General features: G+C 42.6%; 2 protein-coding genes and 1 pseudogene across 2 annotated transcripts in view; 1 reads left to right on the top strand and 2 right to left on the bottom strand.

The window, feature by feature from the left end:
* The window catches only part of usp3 (ubiquitin specific peptidase 3), a 232,318-nt gene extending 229,922 nt beyond the window's left edge, over positions 1-2,396 (bottom strand). The window contains exons 1-2 of the mRNA XM_043680112.1: positions 2,393-2,396; positions 1,622-1,626 (exon numbers count right to left, since the gene is read on the bottom strand). Coding sequence (XP_043536047.1) covers positions 1,622-1,626; positions 2,393-2,396 — 9 coding nt within the window. The remainder of the gene's footprint in view (positions 1-1,621; positions 1,627-2,392) is intronic.
* A 341-nt stretch (positions 2,397-2,737) lies between these two features.
* The window catches only part of fbxl22 (F-box and leucine-rich repeat protein 22), a 49,986-nt gene continuing 25,402 nt past the window's right edge, over positions 2,738-27,321 (bottom strand). The window contains exon 3 of the mRNA XM_043680134.1: positions 2,738-2,969. Coding sequence (XP_043536069.1) covers positions 2,945-2,969 — 25 coding nt within the window. The 3' untranslated portion in view covers positions 2,738-2,944. The remainder of the gene's footprint in view (positions 2,970-27,321) is intronic.
* On the top strand, positions 13,876-13,991 carry LOC122542665 (annotated as a pseudogene).

Genomic DNA, 27,321 nt, shown 5'->3' with positions numbered 1-27,321 from the left:
CTCAGAGGGTGGTACGTGTATGGAATGAGCTGCCAGAGGAAGTGGTGGAGGTTGGTACAATTGCAACATGTAAGAGGCATTTGGAGGGGTATATGAATAGGAAGGGTTTGGAGGGATATGGGCCGGGTGCTGGTAGGTGTGACTGGATTGGGTTGGGATATCTGGTTGGCATGGACTGGTTGGACTGAAGGGTCTGTTTCCATGCTGTACATTTCTATGACTCTTAAGAGTTTCTTTAAGCGTATAAAAATCAGGAGACGGTCAAAGCAAACGTAGGCCCCTTAGAAAGTAAGTATGGGGAGATAGTTATGGGGAACAAGGAAAGGGCAGAGGAGTTAGATATTTTGTATCGGTCTTTATGGTGTAAGATACATTAAACATCTCATTCATAGTACTTCCCTGCATTCTTTGTTATGTAAGAATAATAGGGTGATAATGATAATTATCTTTCCAAACATAGACTGGGACTGCCAGAGTGTTATGGGCTTGGATGGAGAGGAATTAAGTGTATACAAGAACATTTTCTGATTCCGTATGTGGATGTACCTACTAAAGACCTACTAAGGAGACCATTATTTCATCCTCTTCTATCTTAGTGTCTTTGATAGTCTTCAGGAATTCTTGGGTGGATTAGATGGAGTGGCGTGAATCTTCTACTAAGCATTTTAGTCTTTGGTGTAGCTCCTTGGCTAATCTGTAAGTTGGTGTTCCAGGTAGCAAGACTATAGGTCTGAGAGGGGGGCTCCTGGTTTGTGAATTTTGGGTAATCTTTAGAAGCGTGGTGTGTTGGATCCATCTGGTTTCAGTTTTTGAAAGTTGGTCTTATTTATTTCTCCAGATTTCTGAAGTTTTTTGAGTAGGGCTGTGATTCGGTTCTCTAGTTTTGGGGTTGAGTCTATTGACACCTGTTTGTAAGTGTTGGTATCTGTAAGTACAGCGTTCACTTTTTCAATGTAATCTCTTCGATTTAGAATGACTGTCAAGCGTTCTTTGTCTGCAGGTAGGATAACAATGTTTTTTTAGTCTTTCTAGTACCTTCCTTTCTTGTGTATTGAAAGTGTTTCCTTCCCTTTTTCCTCTTAGTAAGAGGATTAAATTACAACTGCCAGGATGCGGACAAGAAAGATGTCTTAGCATTAGAAACAACACTAAAAGACAACCAACTCACAGAAGAAACCCAGCAAACCGTCAGACAGGTAGTCGCACCAATGTTGCTTAATGTCTGATGATTTGCTGGATTTCTTCTGAGTTGGTTGTCTTTTAGTGGGATGTCTGATTTCAGGGTTCTTAGCAGAGGCAGTAGTGCAGAGACTTGAACAAACAGCTCTGCCAACCATCCAACCCAAACTTTGGGTCCGCTACGTGGATGACACCTTTGTCATCACAAAACGAAACAAATTAGTGGAAACCCTCAAGACCATCAATAATACCCTTACTGGCATAAAATTCATTAAAGAGGAGGAAAACAACAACAAACTGCTATTCCTAGATGTCACAGTAAAGCGAACAGCCAATGCAGAACTTCAAACCAGCATCTACAGGAAACCAACACTGCAGCACAGAGGAACTACGCAGAGCAGAGAAAAATCACCTATACCGTGTATCCATAAAGAATGGGTACCCAATGAACACAGTCTGCCGATTTCTCAGCAACAAACTCAAATGAGCAGACAGAACACATCCAGGAAACCTTAGCCACTCTCCTCTTTGTCAAAGACATCTTGGAAATGATTGCCAGACTACTCAGACTCCTTGGCATCATGGTAGTCCACAAACCCACCAACACACTAAAACAGCAGCTAATGAATTTGAAAGACCCTATACAGACAACAAGCAAAACTAATGTCATTTACAAAATACCGCACAAGGACTGTAATGAACACTACATTGGACAAACAGGCAGAAAACTAGCCAGCAGAATACATGAACACCAACTAGCCACAAAAAGACATGATCCGCTCTCAGTAGTATCCTCACATACAGATGAGGAAGGACACCACTTCGACTGGGACAATACATCCATCCTAGAACAAGCCAAACAAAGACACACACAAGAATTCATAGAAGCGTGGCATTCCACCCCGAAACACTCTCGACAAAGAGTTAGACCCCTCTACCACCCCCTGAGAAAAGGAACATGAAGTGACTTCATCACAGGAAATAACATCACCACAGAAAATGGCATCACCAACCCAAAGAAACCCAAACATATAAATAGAAAGCAGGACTTTTCAGCATTGCTTTGCCTGAGGCCCACTGAAGATGTTACCTAGTGGGTAAACGAAACGTCTGTAAATGAACCTTGCAGCTCAGCGAGCAAACCTACATCCAATTCAGTAAGATGTTCAACAAGGTTCTGAATGGTAGACTGGTTAACAAGGTGACAGTATACCCATCCCAACATTTGAGGAGCCCTTTACATGACCCTTAATTGGTTGTGCAGGACCCGTCCCTCAAACAAAATGGGAATCAATATTTGTTTACTATAATGGATGTGTCTACCAGATTTCCAGAGGCCATTCTGTAGTCAATATGCTCAAACAGTATTTCAATGGAGAAGGAAATTTTGGCTTTCATGACTCCAAATGGACTTTACCCGTTTAAAGTCATGTCATTTGGTTTGAAGAATGCACCAGCCACATTTCAAAGAGTATCCAATAAGATCATATCTGGATTATTCAACTATGCAGTGTAGATAGACAACCTGTTGATTTTTTTAAGTCACACATGGAACATTTGGAGGAGCAACTTGCAGAAATGTTTGATTGACTTCATGAGGTGGGTTTGGTGATATACCTGGCTAACAGTGAGTTTGCAAAAACCATTCCAATGGAATAGACAGATGTGAAGTCAAAGGTCATTGGGAGTTTCCCATACTGTCAACAAAGAAGGAAGCATTGGGCTTGAGTGGTTTTGTTTTTTTGCTCGAAATTCAGACTGACCTTTAGCAATATGGTTGCTCCAAGGACCTGTTGAAGAAGAGAAGAAAATTTCAGTGTACAGATGAATATCGGAAGGCATTTGACAGCCTGAAAGCTGTATTGAACACCACCCCAGTGTTAAGAATACCCAATTACACAAACCTGTTCCAAAGGGGCTATGTCGGTGCAGTACCCTTACAAGAGTATGAAAAGATTTACTGGGTATTTTCCCCAAAAATTGAATATTTATCAAAAAGAAATATTTCACCATTGAGAAAGAGACCCTTAGTTTGGTGTTATCTTTGCAACATTTGGACATTTATGTGGCCAGTAATGTATCTGAGACAATTATGTATACTGATCTGACAGCCCCCCTGACATTTATGAGGCAGGGCAAAAAAAATGTAAATGATGTTTTGTCACAACTTGATGAAAGAAGATGAATGTTCAGTGACAAAAGGAACAAACTGAAATAAATAGTATTATTGGATGTTTACATACTCAGAATTAATACAATGTGTAGCTCTAATGTAGAATACTAATAGTATGGGACTAAAGGCTATGAAAATGAAGTCATGTTTGCTCATGGATTTTTTTAGGAAGGGCCAGATGTGACCATACTATGCCTTTCTTTTGGTATTTATTTCCAGCAGACTGGAGAAAGATAGCTTATGAGAATAATAAGTGTTCCTGAATTGCCTTTTCCAAGGGCATGTTTATGGGATGCTGTCTATATTTGATGGTTAAATAATACCTTGTCTTGTTAGGTTTTTCATAGAGTAAAGCTATGCCAATTCTTTTTGTTGTATTATAACTGTGTGTAAGATGAAATTGTGTTTTAATTAAAGATTGGTAATGTACTAATCAAATCATATCTAGAACACAGCACCTTGCATTTGTTTTGTAAAGAATATAAAATTAGGGTCTAGGCCACTGTATACTTTGGATCTGGTCTGGTCCATAAAACTAGATTGCCCTTTCTCTTTTTCCATAGTCATAAGATACAATGATTACTGTCTCCTAGATGTCTCTCTATGGACTCAATCCACTTGGCCCACTGATTCCCTAGCAATGCCTCCTTTCCCAATGAGTTTAAAACATACTGATGTAGAAAATTCTCCCAAATACATTATTGAAACTCTCACTTCTCTCTGCCTTTAACCTTACAACAGGGGACTTCAATTATCAGATTGAGCACTGTGATAGTATTAAGCCGAAAATGTGTTGCTGGAAAAGCGCAGCAGGTCAGGCAGCATCCAAGGAACAGGAGAATCGACATTTTGGGCATAAGCCCTTCTTCAGGCTTATGCCCGAAACGTCGAATCTCCTGCTCCTTGGATGCTGCCTGACCTGCTGCGCTTTTCCAGCAACACATTTTCAGCTCTGATCTCCAGCATCTGCAGTCCTCACTTTCTCCTCGAAGTTAGTATTAAGCCCCCTATTATAACCTCCGTACAATTCTTGCATTTCTTTTTGTAGTTGATCTGCAAATTTGATCATCTATATATTTCTAACTTGTTTCTGGCCAGTATGTGTAATGTAGTTGTACCATGATTGTTTCTTAGCTCTGACTGAATAGATTCTGTTCCTTTCACCTCTAGGACATCCCCTGTCTTCAACATTGCAATGTTGCCAACACTGCTAGACTGCCTCCTTTCTTTCCTCATTATGAAATCATAAACCTGCACTACCATTCAGTGAGATCATTGCTGATTTGATTGTGGTCATATCTTCTCTCTTTTAAACTCATTTTCTCATAAACAGCTCCGTCATCTCAAGATCAGCCAAGTGAACCTTTGCTGAACTGTTTCCAATCGACCTTTGATTCTCCTTAAGTAAAGAGACCAAAACAGCATACAGTACTCCATGGAATGGTCTCACCAATACCCTGAACAACTATAGCAACTATAGCAAACCATCTTTACCTTTATACTTGTAAAAATACAATAGGAGTTTGTTCTGTGTAGTCTCTCTTGGAGAGAAAGCTGGTGCCAAGGTGTCTACTCCATGGAAACAGACAAAATAGCTTTGGGTTCCTTTTTAAATTAGACAAAAGAAGCATGAGTGGGTGGACTCAGGCTCATACTGACCGAGAGTTTTAGTTTTGCTCTCAGTTGTTGAAGTTAGGGTTTTTTAGATTAGATTACTTAGATTAGATTAGATTACTTACAGTGTGGAAACAGGCCCCTCGGCCCAACAAGTCCACACCGACCCGCCGAAGCGCAACCCACCCAGACTCATTCCCCTACATTTACCCCTGCACCTAACACTACGGGCAATTTAGCATGGCCAATTCACCTGACCTGCACATTTTTGGACTGTGGGAGGAAACCGGAGCACCCGGAGGAAACCCACGCAGACACAGGGAGTACTCCACACAGTCAGTCGCCTGAGGCGGGAATTGAACCCGGGTCTCTGGCGCTGTGAGGCAACAGTGCTAACCAGTGTGCCACCGTTTCTGAAGTTGAAGCTGATAGATGCTGCCAAAAAAGGTTTGAGTTCTGCCTCTGCTCTAGATTCATTCTATTGGTGCTTCTTCTCCTGGACTGGAGGGGATAGCAAGTGAGGAAATTTGCCTTTGCCTTTGTTTATGGGATGCTGCTTGATTTGAACAGTTGATGAGTTGGAGTTAAGTAATAAATTATTTTATTTAAGTATTTCGATAGCTTAAAATTATACAAATTCTCCATTATTTATTTGTTTGTATTTTAATGGTACTGTAAGAATTAAATGTGTTTTTTTTTACTTAGAACTGGTAGTTTGGCCAATTGAAAACATTTGGAATGCAGTGCCTTACAGTTGCCTTTAAATGTGATAAAAGTTAAGGTCTAGGCTATTTCCTTGATATGTTTTGAGGGAATTGATCTACTCCATAACAAACTGGAGGCTTTTATCAGGATCAAAGTCTCTAATTCCAGGTTGGTTTTAGGAATATTGGACTTGAAGGTGGTGAGTGTTGATATTCTTTTTTCGGTTGTTTAAGTAGGGTGTGCCTCGTATAATAATGGTTATTTTTGTGGCTAAGAGTTTCCTGGGTGTGGAAAAAGTCACTTGAGGTGTTTTACCAAAGGTAAGGCAAAACCTTCGGAATTGGTGGACAAGCTGGAGTTGGGGTTGACTGTGCCCGTGAGGAAGGGAGAGATTATTACAGCAATACTTTAACATTTACCATTGCCAAAAATGCTATCAAAATCATTGGAAATGGTTATACTTTTAGTTGCAACTGAATTTTAACTATGAAAAGGAAATGAGACTATTTCAGTTATGATTAAAAGTAGAAGTAAAAGGAAAAAGAATAGACCTGGCAGAAGAAAGGGATAAAAAGAGAGATGAAAGGGAGAAAGAGAGAAGTTTTGAACTTTGGAAGTTGGCACTGAAAAGTGAAATTGTAGAGAGAGAGGCAAAAGGTGGGATTAGGACAGTGGTGAAGAACAAACCCATTGTAACTAAAGCTGAAAATGTGTTGCTGAAAAAGCACAGCAGGTCAGGCAGCATCCAAGGAATTGGAGAATCGACGTTTCGGGCATAAGCCTGAATAAGGTCTCATGCCCGAAACGTCGATTCTCCTCTTCCTTGGATGCTGCCTGACCTGCTGCGCTTTTTCAGCAACACATTTTCAGCTTTAGTTACAATGGGTTTGTTCTTCACCACTGTCCTAATCCCACCTTTTGCCTCTCTCTCTACAATTTCACTTTTCAGTGCCAACTTCCAAAGTTCAAAACTTCTCTCTTTCTCCCTTTCGTCTCTCTTTTTATCCCTTTCTTCTGCCAGGTCTATTCTTTTTCCTTTTACTTCTACTTTTAATCATAACTGAAATAGTCTCATTTCCTTTTCATAGTTAAAATTCAGTTGCAACTAAAAGTATAACCATTTCCAATGATTTTGATAGCATTTTTGGCAATGGTAAATGTTAAAGTATTGCTATAATAGTCTCTCCCTTCCTCACGGGCACAGTCAACCCCAACCCCAACTCTAATCCAGCAACGCATTTTCAGCCCAGAGTACAATCCACCAACATCTGTCACGTGTACACTTCCATCACATACATTGGGTATTCCAGTCATCATGACTGTCCAGGCATCTTCCAACCTCTGGCACTGCCAGGGCAGACTGGTCCAGCAGGGTATACTGGCAGATGGGGTGTACAGCTGCATCACATACAGGTACCGCACAGGAAAAGGAGCAATCACACAGCATGGACCAGGCTACTTACCAGGCCTGCTCCATTTCTCTCTCAGCCTGCATTCAATTGGTACCAAATGGCATGCTTGTGCCATTCAGGCCTTGCCTTGCCACGCTGTGCCTTGTACTGCCAGTTGACACAATCACACAGCTAGGCAGATGGCCATGCTCTGCAGTAATCCTCAATCAAAGGAACATACACCTAATTGGGCATTACTCTAGCACCTGTACTATGTGGCCTGAGCATTCGTGCCATACACACATCATCTTTTGTAAAATATGTCTGGAGGTTTTCGGGCATTTATCCACAACGAAGTCCATGAGGGCACCCATCAGACTGGAGGCACAGCAAAACTAGTCAAGGGCAGCTTCCCAGGCCAGTCCAAGTGATCCCCTTTCCATTGTTGAGCTCGGAGTAAAGCACTTGTTTGGGGAGTCTTGTGTCGTGCTAACCTGTGACGCAACTTTGAAGGATTGAACCAGTTTTTCATCTCTGAGGATCCTTATCCTGGTATTAATCTAGCTGTAAAAAGCCTATCATAATGTAGAATCTCTGACACATCAAACTGCACAGGCAGCTCATCAGCAGTGTGGGTGAGGGACTGGGCAAAGTGATTGGATCACAGGTGCTCAATGATTCCATATGGGACAAGGAAACTCTGTTAGTGAGTCATCCCTTGCCTCTGTCCTCAGCATCCCCTGTCCCTTTGACTTGCCTCTGCAGGGCTACCAATTTGTCATTTGTTATATTCTCCTCAGTGCTGGTGTGAAGTGTCTCTGATTGGACTACAGTTGTTGCTGGGCGGACAATAAAATTAGAATTAGATTTTTTGATTCTGAACAAAGGTTCATTAGTCGCCTTGCCTGTGCCTGATTGGTGTATAGTTCAATGAATCATAGAATCCTTACAGTACAGAAGACATAATTTGGTCCACTGAGTCTGCACTGACTCTTAGAGGAACACACCGGCCCTGAACTCTCAGTTTACTACGTTTAAAAAAACTCCCATTTTCCAAATGAAGACATATCTGCAAGTAACTGCTCCCAGTTAATGTTTGCCAGATTCTGTCTAATGATACTGAAATTGGCCTTACCCCAATTCAGACACTTAATTCCTGCACAATCTTTATCGTTTTCCAATAATGACTCTGGAACAAGAGTTTTAGTCTCTTAACTTTGAATGCTCAACCACTTGACTGGCTTCATTTCATAGGATTAGGTTCAGTATTGCGCCATCTCTAGTGGGACTATCTATATAATGTTAAAAATCACACATCAGGTTATAGTCAAACAGATTTATTTGGAAGCACCAAATTTGTGCGATTCTTTTTACTTTGTCCACCCCAGTCCAACACTGGCTCCTCCATGTCATATCTATAAAGTGCTCTCCTGGATGCACTTTAAAAATTCCATCCCGTCTAATCGTTTCCTAATTGGGTGATCCCAGTTGAAATATCCTGTTATGAGAACCCTATTCCTCTTAAACCTTCCTGTCATTTAAAACGTTTATCCCCTGGAATATTGAGCTGCTAGTTCTGCTCTTCTTTCAACTGTATCTCTGTGATTTCATATTCTGACCTGCTGATCAATGATCTCGGTTCAATCTTACCAGTCAATCTCCTTGCATTAAAATAGATACAATTTAGCTTTCTGGTCCTCCCATGTGCCACATTCCTTACCATGTCTTCTCCATCTGTGAACTGTCCTATTTTCCTTCCTTTTTTTTGGAATTCACTCCTCATTTTAAATTTACTCTGTCCCATCCCCTTGCCAAATTAGTTTAAAACCTCCCAGCGAGGATATTGAACATATTCCGGTTCTGATGCAACCTGTCTAGCTTGTGAAGGTCGCACATAACCTCAGAAGCTGTCCAAATAATTCAAAAATGTAAAGCCCTCCCTCCCTTTCACCACATGTTCATCTGACCTATCTTTCTATCCCAATACCCAGTAGCGCATGGCACTGGAAATAATCCAGAGATTACAAATTTTGTGGAGTTCACCATGAATTTACTACGTAACTCTAAGTTCCTGCTGTAGGACCTCATTTCTTTCTTTAACCATGTAGTTAGTGTCAACATGTACCAATACGTACAGAGAATTATAAGAGTAATAGTCTGATAATACTGCTTTCCAACTTTCCCAACATAAATTGGGATATACATAGTGCTAAGGGTTTAGAGAGGATGGATTTCTTGAAAGTTTTATTTTGAAGAGTTTTATTTTGTATCAATATGTAGAAGGCCCAACTGGTTCTGGGGGAAAGTATTCAATGGGTTACACTTGAAAAGTTGACTTTCTCACCTTCTGATGGTGTCGGCTTGCTTCCAGTCTCCTGCTTCTCTACCAAGTATTCAATGTGGCAGTGGGGGATCATTTAGGTGATTGTGGCTACAACATGGTACGGTTCATATTTGTTCCAAGCAAGGAAAAAGATATCCTGCAACAGTCGGCTTTGGATTGGGGGAGGACAGATTTTATTAGAATAAAGCAGGATCGAGCCACAGTAGATTGGGAGCAACTCCTTGCAAGTAAGTCGGGGCACTCAAAAGGTGTTGAGAAGAGTACGGTCCAACGTACACCCTTCAGAATAATGTAGAAGCAATAACTTTAGAGAATGCTGGATGTCTAGGGCAATTCACAACTGGGTAAGGAAGAAGCATAAGGCTTTTAGCAATCCACAGGGAGCAATTCAGCTGTAGCCTTAGAGGAATAGAGGAGGAGCAAGAGAGAATTTAAGGGAACAACTAATACAGCAAAAATGGACATGTAAATGGTCTTGTAAATATTGTTACAGAGAAAGCTAAGGTATTTCATAAATACATTAAAGGGAAGAGTAAGGGCCCATTAGAGACCAAGGGGGCAACCTGTGTGTGAAGCCACAAAATATTGGAAGGGTGTTGAATAAATAATTCTCTTTGGTTTTCACTTTAGAAAAGGAGAATGTAGGTATGGAATTCAGGAAAAGGGACCATGAGGAACTTGCACATCTTCGCATAAGAAATGTGAAGCTCTGTCAGGCTTAACAACAGGCAAATACCCAAAACTAGATGAATTGCATGGTCAGCATGTCCATGATATCCTAAACTAATCTAGTCCCATTTGCCTGCACTTGGCCCATGTCACTCTAAACCCTTCCTACTCATAAATCCATCCAGATTTATTTTAAATTTTGTAAGTGTACTAGCCTCCACCACTTCTTCTGGAGGCTCATTCTGTACACACACCACTCTCTGTATGAAAAAGTTGCCCGTTAGGTCCCTTTCAAATCTTTCTGCTCTCACCCTAAACCTATGCTCTCTAGTTCTGGGCAACCCCACCCCAGGGAAAAGACCTTGTCTATTTATCTGTAATGTAAGAAGTGGTAGGGTGGCTAGCACTGCTGCCTCACACCACCAGGGACCTGGGTTTGATTCCAACCTTGGGTGACTGTCTGTGTGGAGTTTGCACATTCTCCCCATGTCTTTGTGGGTTTCCTCCCACAATCCAAAAATGAGCAGGACAGGTGAATTGGCCATGCCAAATTGTTCATAGTGTTCAGTTTGGTGCTTTAGTCAGGGGTAAATGTAGGGTAGGGGAATGGGTCTGGATGGGTTTCCCGTCAGTGTAGACTTGTTGGGCTGAAGGGCCTGTTTCCACACTGTAGGGATTCTATGAAGCTGTATGCAGGTACCTAAGATGGCACTGTAAGTGGTGGTATAAGCTTTCCACTGTACTTATTTGAGTATGTGTCAATAAATCTAATTAAATCTTCAAAAGATAGGTTAAATTCACATGTCATCTCTTTATTTTCAATGATCATTTCCCAGATTAATTTTCTGTAAGACCAATACTCATTTTGCTAAGCTTTTTCTTTTCTAAAATAGCTATAGAAACTTTTACAGTCTTTAAATTTTTGTTTAGTTCCTCTCGTACTCCATATTAAGCTTTCATTCATTTTTAAAAATATCTTTGCACCTACACTAGAAGAGATTGAGGTTCACAAGGAAGAGGTATTAGAAATACTGCAGAGTGTGAAAATAGACAAGTCCCTTGGGCCGGATGGGATATATCCTAGGATCCTTTGGGAAGCAAGGGAAGAGATTGCCGAGTCTTTGGCATTGATCTTCAAATCATCATTGTCTACAGGAATAGTGCCTGAGGACTGGAGGATAGCAAATGTGGTTCACTTGTTCAAAAAGGGTAGTAGAGACAACCCTGGTAATTACAGACCAGTGAGTCTCACTTCAGTTGTTGGAAAAGGTTATAAGAGAGAGGATTTATAACCACCTAGAAAAAAAATAATCTGATCAGGGACAGTCAGCGCGGTTTTGGGAAGGGTAGGTCATGCCTAACGAATCTTATTGAGTTTTTTGACAAAGTGACCAAACAGGTAGATGAGAGTACACAGGTTGATGTGTATATGGATTTCAGCAAGGCACTCGATAAGGTTCCCCACAGTAGGCTATTATACAAAATGCGGAGGAATGGAATTGTGGGAGACATAGCAGTTTGGATCAGTAATTGGTTTGCTGGAAGAAAACAGAGGGTTGTAGTTGATGGAACATGTTCATCTTGGTGTCCAGTTACTGGTGGCATACCGCAAGGGTCAGTGTTGGATCCACTGCTGTTCATCATTTTTATAAATGACCTGGATGAGGGCTTAGAAGGGTGGGTTAGTAAATTTGTGAACGACACTAAGGGATCGGTGGAGTTGTGGTTAGTGATGAAGGATGTAGTAGGTTGCAGAGAGATATAGATAGGATGCAGAGCTGGGCTGAGAGGTGGCAAATGGAGTTTAATGTGGATAAGTGTGAGGTGATACACTTTGGACGGAGTAATCGGAATGCAAAGTACTGGGCTAATGGTAAGATTCTTGGGAGTGCAGATGAGAAGAGAGATCTTGGTGTCCATGTACACAGATCCCTGAAAGTCGCCACTCAGATTAACAGGGTTGTTAAGAAGGCATACAGTGTTTTGGCCTTTATTAATAGAGGGATTGAGTTCCAGAACCAGGAGGTTATGCTGCCGCCACACTTGGGGAATTGTGTACAGTTCTGGTCACCACATTATAAGAAGGATGTGGAAGCTTTGGAAAGGATGCAGAGGAGATTTACTAGGATGTTGCCTGGTATGGAAGGAATGCCTTACGAGGAAAGGCTGAGAGCCTTGAAGCTGTTCTCGTTAGAGAGAAGAAGGTTGTGAGGTGACTTAATAGAGACACACAAGATAATCAGAGGGTTAGATAGGGTGAACAGGGAGAGCCTTTTTCCAAGTATGGGAATGGCAAACACGAGGCGACACAACTTTAAAGTGAGGGGAGATAGGTATAAAACAGATGTCAGAGGTAGTTTCTTTACTCAGAGAGTAGTAAGGGTAGTAGATTCACCAAGTTTAAATGCATTTAAGTCATCATTGGACAGGCATATGGACGTACATGGAATAGTATAGGTGGGATGGACTTCAGATTAGTATGACAGGGCGGCACAACATCGAGGGCCGAAGGGCCTGTACTGCACTGTAATGTCTATGTTCAATGTTCTGACTTGCCACCAATCTTTGAACAATTATTTGCTTTTTCTTGAAGTTTGATACTACCTTTAATATTTTAGTTCATTGTGAACAGTTGATGTGTATCCATTCTGTGTGTTCTGAAATATTACCTGAAATATCTATAACTGTGCCTCCAATATGTATTTCTTAACCTAATTTGCCAGTTCACTTTTACTAGATCTACTTCACAAGATGATATGAGTAAAGAAATCCCAAAGAGTACAATTAAATGAATAAGCAAAATATTGGGCTTCGATGAGAAAGACAAGCAAGGCAAAGGCAAGCTAAGATTCTTTTATCTTTCTTTGTGTAAAAGGACACAGATGGCAATTTGTGGTGTGTTCCTCCTGCCAGATGTGGGTGAACATTGCCGACTGGTGTCCCTGATGACTATGCCCACAGGAAGTATGACCAGACGCAACTCCTCACAGATTGTGTGGCTTGGCTGGAGCAACAGTTGGAAACTCTGAGGAGCATACAGGGAGCAGAGTGTATAATGGACACCAGTTACAGGAAGGTCGTCACACCACAGGTACAGTCAGGTGGATGGGTGACAGCTCGGAGAGGGAGGCAGGTAGTGCAGGAGTCTCCTGTGACTATTCCCATCTCTAACAGGTTAGGATTAGGGATGGATATTTGGATACTGTTGGGGGCAATAGCCTCTCAGTGAAATAGGACAGAGTGTTTGGAAACGGTTAGGAATCAAACTTCAAACACACTGAATAAATGAATGATAATGAGAAGAGGGACGGTCAATACAAGACTGAAGGTGTTGTATCTGAATGCATGCAGTATACAAAGTAAGGTAATGAGCTTGTGGTGCACATCAAAATTGGCAGGCATGATGTGGTGGGAAACATGGAGACATGGCTGCAAGGGGAACAGGACTAGGAACTAAATATCCAAGGATATACATCCTATCGACAAGACAGGCAGGTGGGCAGAGGGGATAGTTAGTACAAACTTGGCCTTATTAATGAGAAATTAAATTAAATCAATAGCAATAAATGAAATAGGGTCAGATGATGTGGAATCTGTGTGGGTAGAGTTGAGGAACTGCAAAGGTAAAAAACCATAATGGGAGTTATGTACAGGCTCCCAAACTATCGTTAGGATTTGGGGCATAAGGTACAACAAGAGATAGAAAAGGTGTGTAAGAAAGGCAAGATTACAGTGATCATGGGGATTTCAATGTCCAGGTGGACTGGGAATATCAGGTTGGTATTGGATCATAAGAAAACGCAAGCCATACTAGTCTGAAAATGCCTGACCTTATCTGATCTCAGAAACTAAGCAGACTCAGGCCTGGTTAGTACTTAGATGGGAGACCACCTGGGAATACCAGGTGCAGTTGGCTTTTAAAAAATATTTTTTGGGTGTGGGCTTGTGGTGCAACATTAGTGCATCTGACTCCAGATCAGAAGGTTGCGTATTCAAGTCATGTCAGACTCATTGTGCTAAAGACAGCATGGTGGTTCAGTGCACCAGGGACTCGGGTTCAATTCCAGCCTCGGGTTCAATTCCAGCCTCCAGACCGTCTGTGTGGAGTTTGCACGTTCTCCCTGTGTCTGTGTGGGTTTCCTCCAGGTGCTCTGGCTTCGTCCCACAATCTAAAAATGTGCAGGTTACGTGAATTGGCCGTGCTAAATTGCCCATAGTCAGGGGTAAATGAAGGGGAATGGGTCTGGGTGGGTTACTCGTCGGAGGGTTGGTATGGAATTGTTGGGCTGAAGGGCCTGTTTCCATACTGTAGGGATTCTAAAAAGGAATTTGTGGAATGTCTATGAGATGACTTTTTGAAGCAGTTTGTGATGGATCCCACTTGGGATTTCATGTTGTTCAATGAGGCTGACTTGACAAGGGAGCTCAAGCTGAAGGAGCACTTAGGAGGCAGTGATCATAATATGATAGAATTTACACTGCAATTTGAGAGAGAGAGGATGGAATCAGATGTAATGGAATTACAGTTGAATAAAGCAACTACAGAGACCTGAGGGAGGAGCTGGGTAGAATTGACTGGGAGTGGAGCCCAGCAGGAAAGATAGTGGAACAGCAATGGCAGGAGTTTCTGGGAATAATTCAGGAGATTCAACCTGAGGAAAAAAAAAGCCTGGTACAGGGAGAATGAGGCCACCATGGCTGACTAGGGAAGTCAAGAGTAGCATAAAAGCAAAAGAGAAAGCATATAATGTGGCAAGGGATATCAGAGGATTAGAAAACCTACAAAGAACAACAGAGAAGGAAATAAGGAGGTAGAAGATTAAATTAGAGGGTAAGCTAGCCGGTAATATTAGGAAAACTTACAAGAGATTCTTTAGATATGTAAAGGAAAAAAAAGAGAAGCAAAAGTGGATATTAGGCCTTTGGAAAATGATGCTTGATGCTGAGGAACTGAATATAGAGGAACCTCGATTATCTGAACAAGATGGGTGAGCATTATTTTGTTTGCATAATTCATTATTTGGTTAATTGATTCAATGCCTTTCCTCTGGGACTCAGAGTTTTCTGTTAAGTCTGCTCCCCATTCAGGAGAGGAGGCAGCAGCACACCGCACGTGAGCCCCCACACCTCCCGCAACCCCATCTGCCCCATGCCACTCCACAGCCCTGCCCATCCCCACCCCACCCGCCCCCTGTCCTCACCGCCATCCGCCCCCTCGCCCACCCCTCCACCGACCCATGCCCCCTATCCGCCCAGGGCAGTCATACCTGACACCAACATTAAGACTACCTTGTGGGGTAAGTCTCCAAATAGCTCATGCTTGCGCATGTGCACAACACACACACACAACCTTTACTGCAACTTTTTTGACAAGTTCCACCTCTGGCCTGTACAGGTCAATGTTGGAGAGTATATCTGGGGAAGGGGCGGGGTTTAAGGGTACACCCCTGTTTAGAACTCCAGGGAAAGTGTGGAGTGAAAGAGAGAGAGTGGGAGATCAGTTATTTGGAGATGGTGGCTTCGATCCCATCAATCTCCAGGACTGTTCTCAGCAGCATTTCAGTAAGCCGAGTTCATCTTTCATCACTGTAAACCAAAGAGGCGATCAGTGTTGGAAGTGTGTCTTTGATATAATGTTTCTATCGGGACCTCGAGATCTCCTTCAGATAATCTAATATTTAGTTAATTGATGTTCGGATAATCAAGGTTCCTTTTTAAGTATTTTGCATCAGTCTTCACGTTGGAAGACACAAGTAATATCCCAAAAATTCAAAAGAGTGGGTGGGGGTGGCGGGGGGGTAGATATGAGCATGGTGACTATCACCAAGGAGAAGGTGGTAGAAAAACTGAAAGGTTTGAAAATGGATAAATCACCTGGACCAGATGGGCTACATCCGAGAGTTCTGAAGGAGATAGCTGAAGGCTTTTGTATCTTTCAGGTATCACTGGAATCAGGGAGGATCCCAGAGGACTAGAAAAATGTGAATGCAATTTAAGAAGGGAATAAGGCTAAAGACTGGAAATTATCGGCTGATTAGCCTGAAATCAGTTGTTGAGGTTTTGGAATCCATTGTGATGAATGAGATTTTTGAATACGTGCAAGTGCATGGTAAAATAGAGCAACGTCAGCATGGTTTCATCAAGGGGTGGGGTCATGCCTGACAAATCTGCTAGAATTGTTTGAGGAAGTAATGAGCAGGTTAGACCAAGGAGAGCCAATGGATTTTATGTATCTGGACTTCAAGAAGGCTTTTGATAAGGTGCTGCACAGGACAATGCTGAGTAAGATAAGGGCTCATGGTGTTAGAGGCAAGGTACTAGCATGGATACAAGATTGGCTGTCTCACAGAAGGCAGAATGGGAATAAAAGGGCCTTTCTCAAGATGGAAGCTAGTGACTAGTGATGTTAGAACATAGAACAATAGTGCAGAACAGGCCCTTTGGCCCTCGATGTTGCACCGACCTGTGAACTATTCTCAGCTCGTCCCCCTACACTATCCCATCATCATCCATGAGCTTATCTAAGGATTGTTTAAATCTCCCTAATGTGGTTGAGTTGACTACATTAGCAGGTAGGGCATTCCACACCCTTGCCACTCTCTGAGTAAAGAACCTGCCTCTGACATTTGTTTCACATCTATCATTTGTAGTTATGCCTCCTCATACAAGCTGATGTTATCATCCTAGGAAAAAGACTTTCACTGTCTACCCTATCTAATCCTCTGATCATCTTGTGTGTCTCTATCAAATCCCCTCTTAGCCTTCTTGGCAATGAGAACAGGTTCAAGTCTCTCAGCATTTCCTCATAAAACCTTCCCTCCAGACCAGGCAACACCCTGGTAAATCTCCCCTGCACCTTTTCCAATGCTTCCACATCCTTCCTGTAGTGGGTCGACCAGAACTGTACACAATATTCCAAGTGTGGCCACACCAGCGTTTTGTAAAGTTGCAGCATGATATTGCGGATCCAGAACTCAATCCCTCTACCAATGAAACCTAACACACCATATGCTTTCTTAACAGCACTATCCACCTGGGTGGCAACTTTCAAAGATCTATGTACATGGACTCCAAGATCCCTCTGCACATCCACACTACCAAGAATCTTTCCATTGACCCAGTACTCTGCCTTCCTGTTATTCTTCCCAAAGTGCATCACCTCGCATTTAGCTGCATTGAACTCCATTTGCCACCTGTCAGCCCAATTCTGCAGTTTATCCAAGTCCCCTGCAACCTGTAACATTCTTCCAAACTGTCCACTACTCCACCGACTTTAGTGTTGTCTGCAAATTTACTAATCCATCCACCAGTGCCTGCGTCTAAGTTCCACAACGATCAGTGTTGGAACCACAACTTTTCGTTTTATACATTAATGATCTGGATGAAAGAACTGAGGGCATCTGGCTAAGTTCGCTGATGATCCAAAGATAGGTGGAGGGGCAGGTAGTATTGAGGAGGCGGGAAGGCTGCAGAAAGATTGAGACAGGTTAGGAGAGTGGGCAAAGAAGTGGCAGATGAAATACAATGTGGGAAACTGAGGTCATGCACTTTGGTAGGAAGAATACAGGCATGGACTGTTTTCTAAATGGGGAGAAAATTCAGAAATCTTAAGTGCAGTGATTCTCTTAAGGTAAACCTGCAGGTTCAGTCAATAGTTAAGAAGGCAAATACAATGTTGTAATTCATCTTGCAAGGACTAGAATATAAATGCAGCAATGTACTTCTGAGGCTTTATAAAGCTCTGATCAGACCACATTTAGAATATTGTGAGCAATTATGGCCCCATATCTCAGGAAATATGTATTGGACCTGGGGTGGTTCCAGAGGATGTTCACTAGAATGATCTTAGGTTTAACATACGTGGAATATTTGAGGTCTCTTTGACAAATTCAATGGAGTTTAGAAGGATGAGGGGGGATCTGATTGAAACTTACAGAATACTGAATGGCCTGGACAAAATGGACGTTGGAAAGATGTTTCCATTGTCAGGAAAGATGAGGTGTCAAAAACACATCCTTAGAAGAAGACTTCTTAGAATGGAAATGAGGAGAAACTCCTTCAGCCAGACATTGGTGAATACTGCATTTCAACAGCGGAAGTCAAGGCTAACCAGGGCGTACCAGGGAAGGTAAATGTGAATATTAAACACTTGACTTGTGAATCAGCAGAATGAGGGCTGAACTGGAGCGGAAGTGGACAAGGGGACTGCTGGGTAAATGAACTAATATATTCGGGCAGTAGCTAAACCCAAAACACAATATCTGTAGTGTCTCCCACCTGTCCTCCTCCTCTACTCAAAAAAAAGACTGTGTGGAGGCTTGGTATGGTAAAGGTTTTTTTCCCCCAATTATTCAATCTTTCTTGGTAATTTAGAGCAGAAGGGATGGAGGCTAGGGTAGTTGCATGCTCCTCTTGCAGGATATGGGAGGTAAGGGTAACCACTAGTGTCTCTGTGTACATCACCTGTGAAAAGTGCCCACAACTCCAACTTCTCACACACCAGGGAGCTGGAGCTGGAGTAACCTTGGATCATTCAGGAGGCTGAGAGGCCTGATAGAGAGGAGCTATAGGGAGGCAGTCACACCCAAGTTACAGGATAAAGGTCAAGAGAGGGAAAAGGAATGGGCAGACAGTTCAGGGACCCCCTGTGACTGTTCCCTCAATAATAAGCATACCGCATTGGATACTGTTGGGGGGGAGGGAAATGGTGTACAAATGAGAGGAAAGCCTCAGCAGCCAGGTTTCTGTTACTCAGAAGAGAAAGGGGAAAGACTCGGAGAGCAATAGTGAGAGGAGATTCAATGGTTGGAGGAACAGATAGGAGATTCTGTGGTCGTGAAAGACTGCTGGATGGTCTGTTGCCTCCTGGATGCCAGGGTCAGGGATGTCTCAGATCAAGTCTACATAATGCTTAAGATGAAGGGTGTGCAGCCAGAAGTCGTGGTACACATTGGTACCAATGACATAGCCAGGGATGAGGAGCTGAAAAGTGAATATAGGGAGTTAGGTTCGAAGTTAAAAGGCAGGACTAGTAGAGTAGTAATCTCAGGATTGCTACCGGTGCCACAGGTGAGAGAGGCTAGGAAGTGTAGCTGGACACGTGGCTACAGAGCTGGAGTAGGAGGGAAGGCTTCAGATACATGGATCATTGGGATACTTTCTGGGGAAGGTGGAACCTGTACAGAAAGACAGGTTGCACCTGAACTGGAGGGGCACCAATATCCTGGACAGGATGGTTTGTGAGATCTCTTCAGGAGAGTTTAAACTAGTTTGGCAGGGGCTGGGAACCGGAGCTTTGGATCAGAGGATGGGAAAGCTGGTGAACAGAGAGATGCAGAGAGTCTGTGAGGAAGGATAGACAGTTGACAGGGCAAAGTTTCAGTCATTGTGTTGGGTTGAAGTGTGTCTCTATTTTAACTCAAGAAGTGTCAGTAATAACGGTGGTGAACTTAGATTATGGATCAGTACTTGGAACTATGATGATGTGGCCATTACAGAGACTTGGATTTTACAAGGGCAGGAATGGTTCTTAGATGTTCCAGGGTTTAGATGTTTCAAAAGGAATGGGGAGGGAGGTAAAAGAGGTCGGGGAGTGGCATTGCTAATCAGGGATAGTAACACAGCTGCACAAAGGGAGGTCGTCGAGGAGGGTTTGTCTACCTAGTCAGTATGGGTTCAAGTCAGAACCTGATCATGAGGAGCAGTCACCTTATTGGGAGTTATCTATAGACCAACCAATACCAACAGGGACACAGAGGAGCAGATTAGGCGACAGATTTTAGAAAGGTGCAGAAGTAACAAGGTTGTCTCATGGGTGACTTCAACTTCCTGAATACTGATTGGAACTGACTTAGTTCAAATAGTTTTGTTGGACCAGTTTTTAGGTAAAAACAATGACTGCAGATGCTGGAAACCAGATTCTGGATTAGTGGTGCTAGAAGAGCACAGCAGTTCAGGCAGCATCCAATTCAAAGCTCCTTGGATGCTGCCTGAACTGCTGTGCTCTTGGACCAGTTTTTGTCAGGTGTGCCCAGGAAGGATTCCTGACTCAATATGTAGATAGGCTGATTAGAAGGGAGGCCATATTAGATTTGGTACTTGGCAACAAACCAGGTCAGGTATCAGATCTCTAGGTGGGACAGCATTTCAGTGACAGTGATCACAACTTTCTGACCTTTACTACAGCCATGGAGAGGGACAGGAACAGATGGTATGGGAAAGTATTTAATTGGATGAGGGTAAATTACAATGTCATTAGGCAGGGATTGTGGATCATAAATTGGGAACAGGTATTCTCAGAGAAAAGCATGACAGAAATGTGGAGGTTGTTTAAGGAGCACTTGCTGCAAGTGCTGGATAGGTTTGTCCCACTGAGACAAGAAAGGGATGGTAGGGTGAAGGAACCTTGGATGACAAGAGGTGTGGAACATCTAGTCAAGAAAAAGAAGGAAGCTTACTTAAGGTTGAGGAAGCAAGGATCAGACAGGGCTTTAAAAAGTTACAAGATAGCCAGAAAGGAACTGAGAATGGAGAGCGAAGGAAGAGATTTCTGCACCTTTGGCGATGATCTTTGTGTCCACACTTCCCACTGGATTAGTACCAGATGATTGGAAGGTGGCAAATATTATTCCCTTGTTAAGGAAAGGAAATAGGGGTAACCCCGGGAATTACAGACCAGTCAGTCTTAAGTCTGTGTTCGGCAAATTATTGGAAAGGATTCTGAGACTCAGGATTTATGATTATTTGGAAAAGCACAGTTTGATTAGAAATAGTCAGCATAGCTTTGTGAGGGGCAGGTCATGCCACACAAGCCTTATTGAATTCTTTGAGGATGTGACAAAATACAATGATAAAGGTAGATCAGTGGAAGTGAGGAATATGGATTTTAGCAAGGTGTTGATAAGGTTCCCCATAGTGGGCTCAGGAGGCATGGGATACAGGGAAATTTGACTGTCTGGATACAGAATTGGCTGTATGTCTAAGCTATCCATGACTTCTGTAAGCAGCCTAGGAGTAAAAGTAGACCCTGGGTCTGACTGACTCTCCCTGGGTGAAGAAAGCTACTAACTCCTCCACCAATCTTTTTGCCTTCATACTCCACAATGGAATTGGCTTTGTGAATCTGGTAGACGCATCCATTATGGTTAGCAAATACTGGTTCCCACTTTTAGTTTTAGGGAGGGGACCCACACGAAAGATTTGTCAAACGTGGGAATTGGTGACAAAGGTGCTGGTTTTATTACCGTCTGTGGCTTACCTACCATTTGGCATGTATGACACAAACAGCAAAATTCAAGCACATCCTTGTGCAGTCCAGGGCAATATTAATGCTTTTGTACCTTAACCTGAGCCTTCCTCACACCTACATGACCTCCTACCATTAATTCACGTGCCACCTGTAACACTGCCTGTCCATATGCTACCGGTAACACATCCTGGTGCACTTCGGCCCATTTCTCCTCTGCATTAACCTGCCGTGTTCTCCATTTTCGTCTTAGGATTCTATCTTTCAGATAATAACCCTCAGGAATTCCTTTTCTGATTCCTTTTCTAAGTACGCATCACCACATATATATTTTATTGTCTTGTCTTTCTGTTGTACATCCCTGAGCCTTTCAGGATTAAACACTTCTTCCTGACCCTCTGCCTTGTTCAGGTTTTTCCTGCACCATTACATCAACAGAGTGTCTGCTAACTGAACCCCAACTTCTTCTTCATTCTCTTTAGTTTTTGCTTCATGCAGTGACTTATGACTGTGGGATCTTGTTACTACACAGTCTGGAAAAATCCTAGGGTATTTTTCTTTTAACTTCTCAGTGCCCTGTTGTTCCTTTGGCTGCTACACAACAAGGGGTGTCACCCTAACCTTATGCTCTGCTAAATTGTTCCCAAGAACAAACTGTTTTCCTGTAACTGACACTCTGTCAATCACTCCTACTGTTATTTCCCAAGGCTTGAGTTGGCACTCTGACCTGATCTTATACGGTGGAATGCAAGATTTCTGTCCACCTATTCCACAAATCATCACTCTCTCAGGTAGCAGGTCAGAAAAAGTGCAAATACGATCATCTCTTACTATTAGAGACATATTAGATCCTGTATCTCTCAAAATTGTAACTTCTTTCCTGTCTCCCCCTATTCTTCTTGAGTAAACTTTACCCACAGAGGTGAGGTTTTTATAGAGATCGAGCACTAACTACATACCCAGCCCCTGCCTAGACTGTGCACTGTCCTGAAGTTCCTCAGGTTTTCCTAGCGTTTCCTTTACTGCTTTCACTAAACCACTAGCTTCATCTCTTTTACCACATCATTTCGCTCAGTGCCAATACTCAATGTCCAGTGGGCGGCATGGTGGCAGTGGGCGGCATGGTGGCAGTGGGCGGCACAGTGGCACAGTGGTTAGCACTGATGCCTCACAGCGCTAGAGACCCGGGTTCAATTCCTGCCTCAGGCGACTGACTGTGTGGAGTTTGCACATTCTCCCCATGTCTGCGTGGGTTTCCTCCAGGTGCTCCGGTTTCCTCCCACAGTCCAAAGATGTGCACGTCAGGTGAATTGGCCATGCTAAATTGCCTGTAGTGTAAGGTAAGGGGTAAATGTAGGGGTATGGGTGGGTTGTGCTTCGGCGGGTCGGTATGGACTTGTTGGGCCGAAGGACCTGTTTCCACACTGTAAGTAAGTAATCTAATCTAATCAGTGCTGTGACTTTGTGTCCCTCATTATCACAGTGGAAACACACCTTTCACCTCCTTTTCACCAACATGGGCTTCTTTTGCACCTGTGGTAAACTATTACCAGTGTTAAAAATCACACTAACTTCCAAATAAACCTGTTGGACTATAATCTGGTGTTGTGTGATTTTTAACTTTGTCCACCCCAGTCCAACAGTGGCACCTCCAAATCATTTTCCCAGTGTGGCCTACTCTTTGTTTTATAGTGAAGGATCTCCCCTTCTCCCAATTTCTATCCCTCACAGGATGAAATTCTTGTTGGAAATGAAGTTCTATCTTATGAACCAATGCATATTTATCTGCCATGTCTGCCGCTCTTCTCACTCCTTGAACTTCCTGTTCATCCACATGAATTTTTATCATCTCTGGAAGTGAGTTTTAAACTCCTCCAATAGCATAAGCTCTCTTGGAGGGTCATAGGTCTTATATATTTTTATGGCCTGCACCCATCTTTCAAAATTACTGCTTAATTCTTTCTTATTCAACAAAAGTCTGACCTGTTTCCTGCTTTATGTTTGTCTATACACTTCTGGTAGCAATTCATAAGCACTTAAAATAGATTCTTTGACATCTTTATAATCTCTTGACTCCTCATCTGACAGCACGACAAATACTTCACTAGCTATGCCTACCAGCTTAGTCTGAACTAGCATTACCCACCGGTTCTCTAGCAACTCCATCTGCCTAGCCAGTTTTTCAAATAAAGTAACAAAGGCTTTGACATGTGGCAGTGTTTTAACATATTTGTATACATCACTACCTTCTCTCTTCATCTCCATCCTGTTAACTTGATTTTCCTGACAAAGTTGCAACTTCTGAAGTTCAAATTCTCTCTCTCTTTCTTCTAACATGACTCTTTTATCCCTTCCTTTATCTTCTAATTCCATTTACTTCAACTCCAATTTAAGTTTTTCTAATTCTCCTGCACTTGTCTGTTCCTCTGATACAGCTAATTGCTTCAACAACTCCATTACAACTTCAGCTTTCCTTTGTCCCTGGTTAAACCCCGTGCTAACCTATTTTATAATTCTAAATGTTTGTCCTTCCTCTGTTTTTCTAAACTTTCTTGGCAAATTTGGGACTCATTTTCAAACTCCAGAACCTCTTTAGCAATCTTAAGAGCTATTTATTTCACTTTTAATTTAACCCAACCACAAGTCACCGAAATTAAACAAATAATTTTTTCACCTAGTTTTATTTAAAGATCCAGGATACTAATCAGCAAGTGTTTAAATCTGCTGGAATCTTTTGTATCCAGAATCTGTTCAAATCTCTCCAAATCTCAGAATGGATCTGTCCAAACCTGTCCAAATCTCAGACCCGAGACCCCAAACTATTCAGAACTCTAAGACCCCTTTCTCTATACGGCTTATTACCTGCCTCCAATTCTATAACACTATGCTGTTCCAAAAAGACACTTAATAAATTGCATCAACTTAATTTCAAAACCACACAGCGGCTGTTGTCTTCTGTGACTTCGCTCTTCCAGCTGAGAATCTCCCTGGGTCATCTTTCGTTTTACTGCGAGTACGTTTCATGTGAAAAGATATTTTTGACAGAGGGTGTTTCCTAATTTTTTGGATCTCTCTCGATGGCAGTTGCTCTCTCTCCAGTTTTCAAAAAGTCTGCATTTTTATATCCCCAACATTGGATTGTCTCATTGGTTTGATGCTGGCAAAACAATAAATTGAAACTTGATTGAGATTTAATATCCTGGGTCATTAATTAAACTGATTGGTTAAATCTGAATTGTTGTCAAAATGGAAACCAAAAACAGGTATCCATTTCACAGCCAAATGTTACATATTTTCAATTTTCCATTACAACCCATTAGGTCATACACACAAGTGCTTGTAATCTCTCCACTCCGAACAGCATTCACACTCTCTTAAAGGTACAGTACGCACCTTCAACTTCATAACATTGTAAGTGGAAAGTATTCAGCCTAGAGCTCGGTGACTAGTGGTGTTCTGCAATGATCTATTCTGAGGCCTCTGTTCTTTTTGATTTTTATAAATTTCTTGGAAGGTGAAGTAGAAGGGTGGGTTAGTAAGTTTGCCAATGGTGGAGTTGTGGATCGTGCGGAGGGCTGTTGTAGGTTGCAACGGGACATTGACAGGATGCAGAGCTGGCCAGAGAAATGGCAGATGGAGTTCAATCTGGAAAAATGTGAACTGATTCATTTTGGAAGGCCAAAGTTGAATGCAGATTACGGGGTTAAAGGCAAGATTCTTGGTCATGTGGAGAAACAGGGATCTTGGGATCCACATCCATAGATCCCGCAAAGTTGCCAGCCAAGTTGATAGGGTTGTTAAGGCATATGGTGTGTTGGCTTTCATTAGCAGTGGGGTTGAGTTTGAGAGTCATGAGGATATGCTTTAGCTGTATAAAGTCCTGGTTAGACCACACTTGGAATACTGTGTTCTGTTCTTACATTAGCTTACTTTCAGTGTGGAAACAGGCCCTTCGGCCCAACAAGTCCACACCGACTCGCCAAAGCGCAACCCACCCATTCCCATACATTTACCCTTTTACCTAACACTACGTGCAATTTAGCATGGCCAATTCACCTGACCTGCTCATCTTTGGACTGTGGGAGGAAACCGGAGCACCCGGAGGAAACCCACGCAGACATGGGGAGAATGTGCCAACTCCACACAGTCCGTCGCCTGAGTCAGAAATTGAACCCGGGTCTCTGGTGCTGTGAGGCAGCAGTGCTAACCACTGTGCCACCGTGCTGCCCTGGTTGCCTCATTACAGGAAGGATGTGGGTGCTTTAGACAGGGTGCAGAGGAGATTTACCAGGATGGTACCGGGATTGGAGAGCATGCTTTATGAAGAAAGTTTGAGGGAGCTTTAGTCATTAGATCGAAGAAGGATGAGAGGTGACTTTATCTTGTTAGATGTGTATAACATGATAAAAAGCATAGATTGAGTGGATAGCCAGAGACATTTTCCTAGCGTGGAAATGGCTATCATGAGGGGGCATAATTTTAAGGTGATTGGAGGAAGGTTTAGGGGAGATGTCAGAGGTAGGTTCTTTACACAGAGAGTTTCAGTGACTCTTGGATAGGCACATGGATGATATTAAAATGAAAGGTATGTAGGTTAGTTTGATCTTAGAGAAGGATAAAAGGCCGACACAACATTGAGGATCGAAGGGCTTGTATTGTGCTGGGCTGTTCTATTTTCTATGTTCTACGTTCTAATCTGGAGAATTCATTGCCACAGAAGGCTGTGGAGGCCAGGCCATTAAGTATATTTAAAACAGAGATAGATAAGTTTTTGACCGTGAATGGGATCAAAGGTTATGGGGGAAAATGGGAAAATGCGGTTGAAAAACCTATCAGCCAAGATGGAATGGCAGTTTAGACTCGATGGACTGAATGGGCTAATTTCTGCTCCATTGTCTTATGGTCTAATTGTACATCCTTGTTTGATGTAAGAGTAAAACAGGGAAGATAGCTCAACCAAGCTAACAACGGGTTCAGGGATAGCTTTCAAGCCAAAGGGGAAAAGTATACATTGGCTGCAAAAAGTGGCAAACCTGAGCTCAGGTAGAAATTTAAAATTCAGAGAATGACAAAGGATTCAATTCTGAAGAGGAAGATAGAATACGAGAGTAAGCCTTCAAAAAACATAAAAACTGATTGCAAAAGCTTCTATGGATATGTGAAGAGGAAAAAACAACTTGATTAGACAAGTGTAGGTCCCTTGCAGTTAGAATCAGGTGAATTCATAATGGACAACAAAGAGATAGAAACATAGAAGATAGCAGAAGGATGAGGCTATTCAGCCCTTCGAGCTTGCTCTGCCATTCATGCCCACCATGGCAGATCTTCCAACTCAATAGCCTAATCCTGCTTTCTCCACAAAACCTTTGATCCCATTCACGCCAAGTGCACCGCTCTCCGAGTGAAGAGATGTCCCCTCATCACCAATCTAAATGGTCTACCCTGAATCCTCAGACTGTGACCCCTAGTTCTGGAAGCATCCACCATCGGGAATATTCCTGTATTTACCTGCCTTGTCCTCTTAGAATTTAAAAATGTCTATGAGATTACACCCCTCCCACCCCCCCCCCACACCCCCACTTGTCTGAACTCCAGTGAAAACAATCCTAACATAGGCAATCTGTCCTCATACGTCAGTCCCACCATCCCCGGCATCAGCCTGGTAAACCCTTGAGAGTAGAGCGTGCTTCCACAGAAAAGGAGACCAAAACTGCACACAATATTCTCGGTATAGTCTCACCAAGGTCCTGTATAACTACAACAACACATCCCTGCTCCTGTACTCGACACCTCTCGCAATGAAGGACAATATACCATTTGCCTTCTTTCCCACCTGCCCCACCTGCAGGACTACCTTCAGCGACTGGGACCTTCAGTGATACTCAGGACAAGGACACCCAGGTCCCACTGCACACTCCCTTCTTCCAATTTACTGCTATTCAGGTTGCCTTCTTGTTTTTGCTTCCAAAGTATATAACCTCTCATTATCCAAATTATACTG

The sequence above is a fragment of the Chiloscyllium plagiosum genome, chromosome 40 (assembly GCF_004010195.1).
Source record: "Chiloscyllium plagiosum isolate BGI_BamShark_2017 chromosome 40, ASM401019v2, whole genome shotgun sequence".
NCBI classification, from domain to species: Eukaryota; Metazoa; Chordata; class Chondrichthyes; order Orectolobiformes; family Hemiscylliidae; genus Chiloscyllium; species Chiloscyllium plagiosum.
This window is presented reverse-complemented; position numbering and strand designations above follow the sequence as displayed.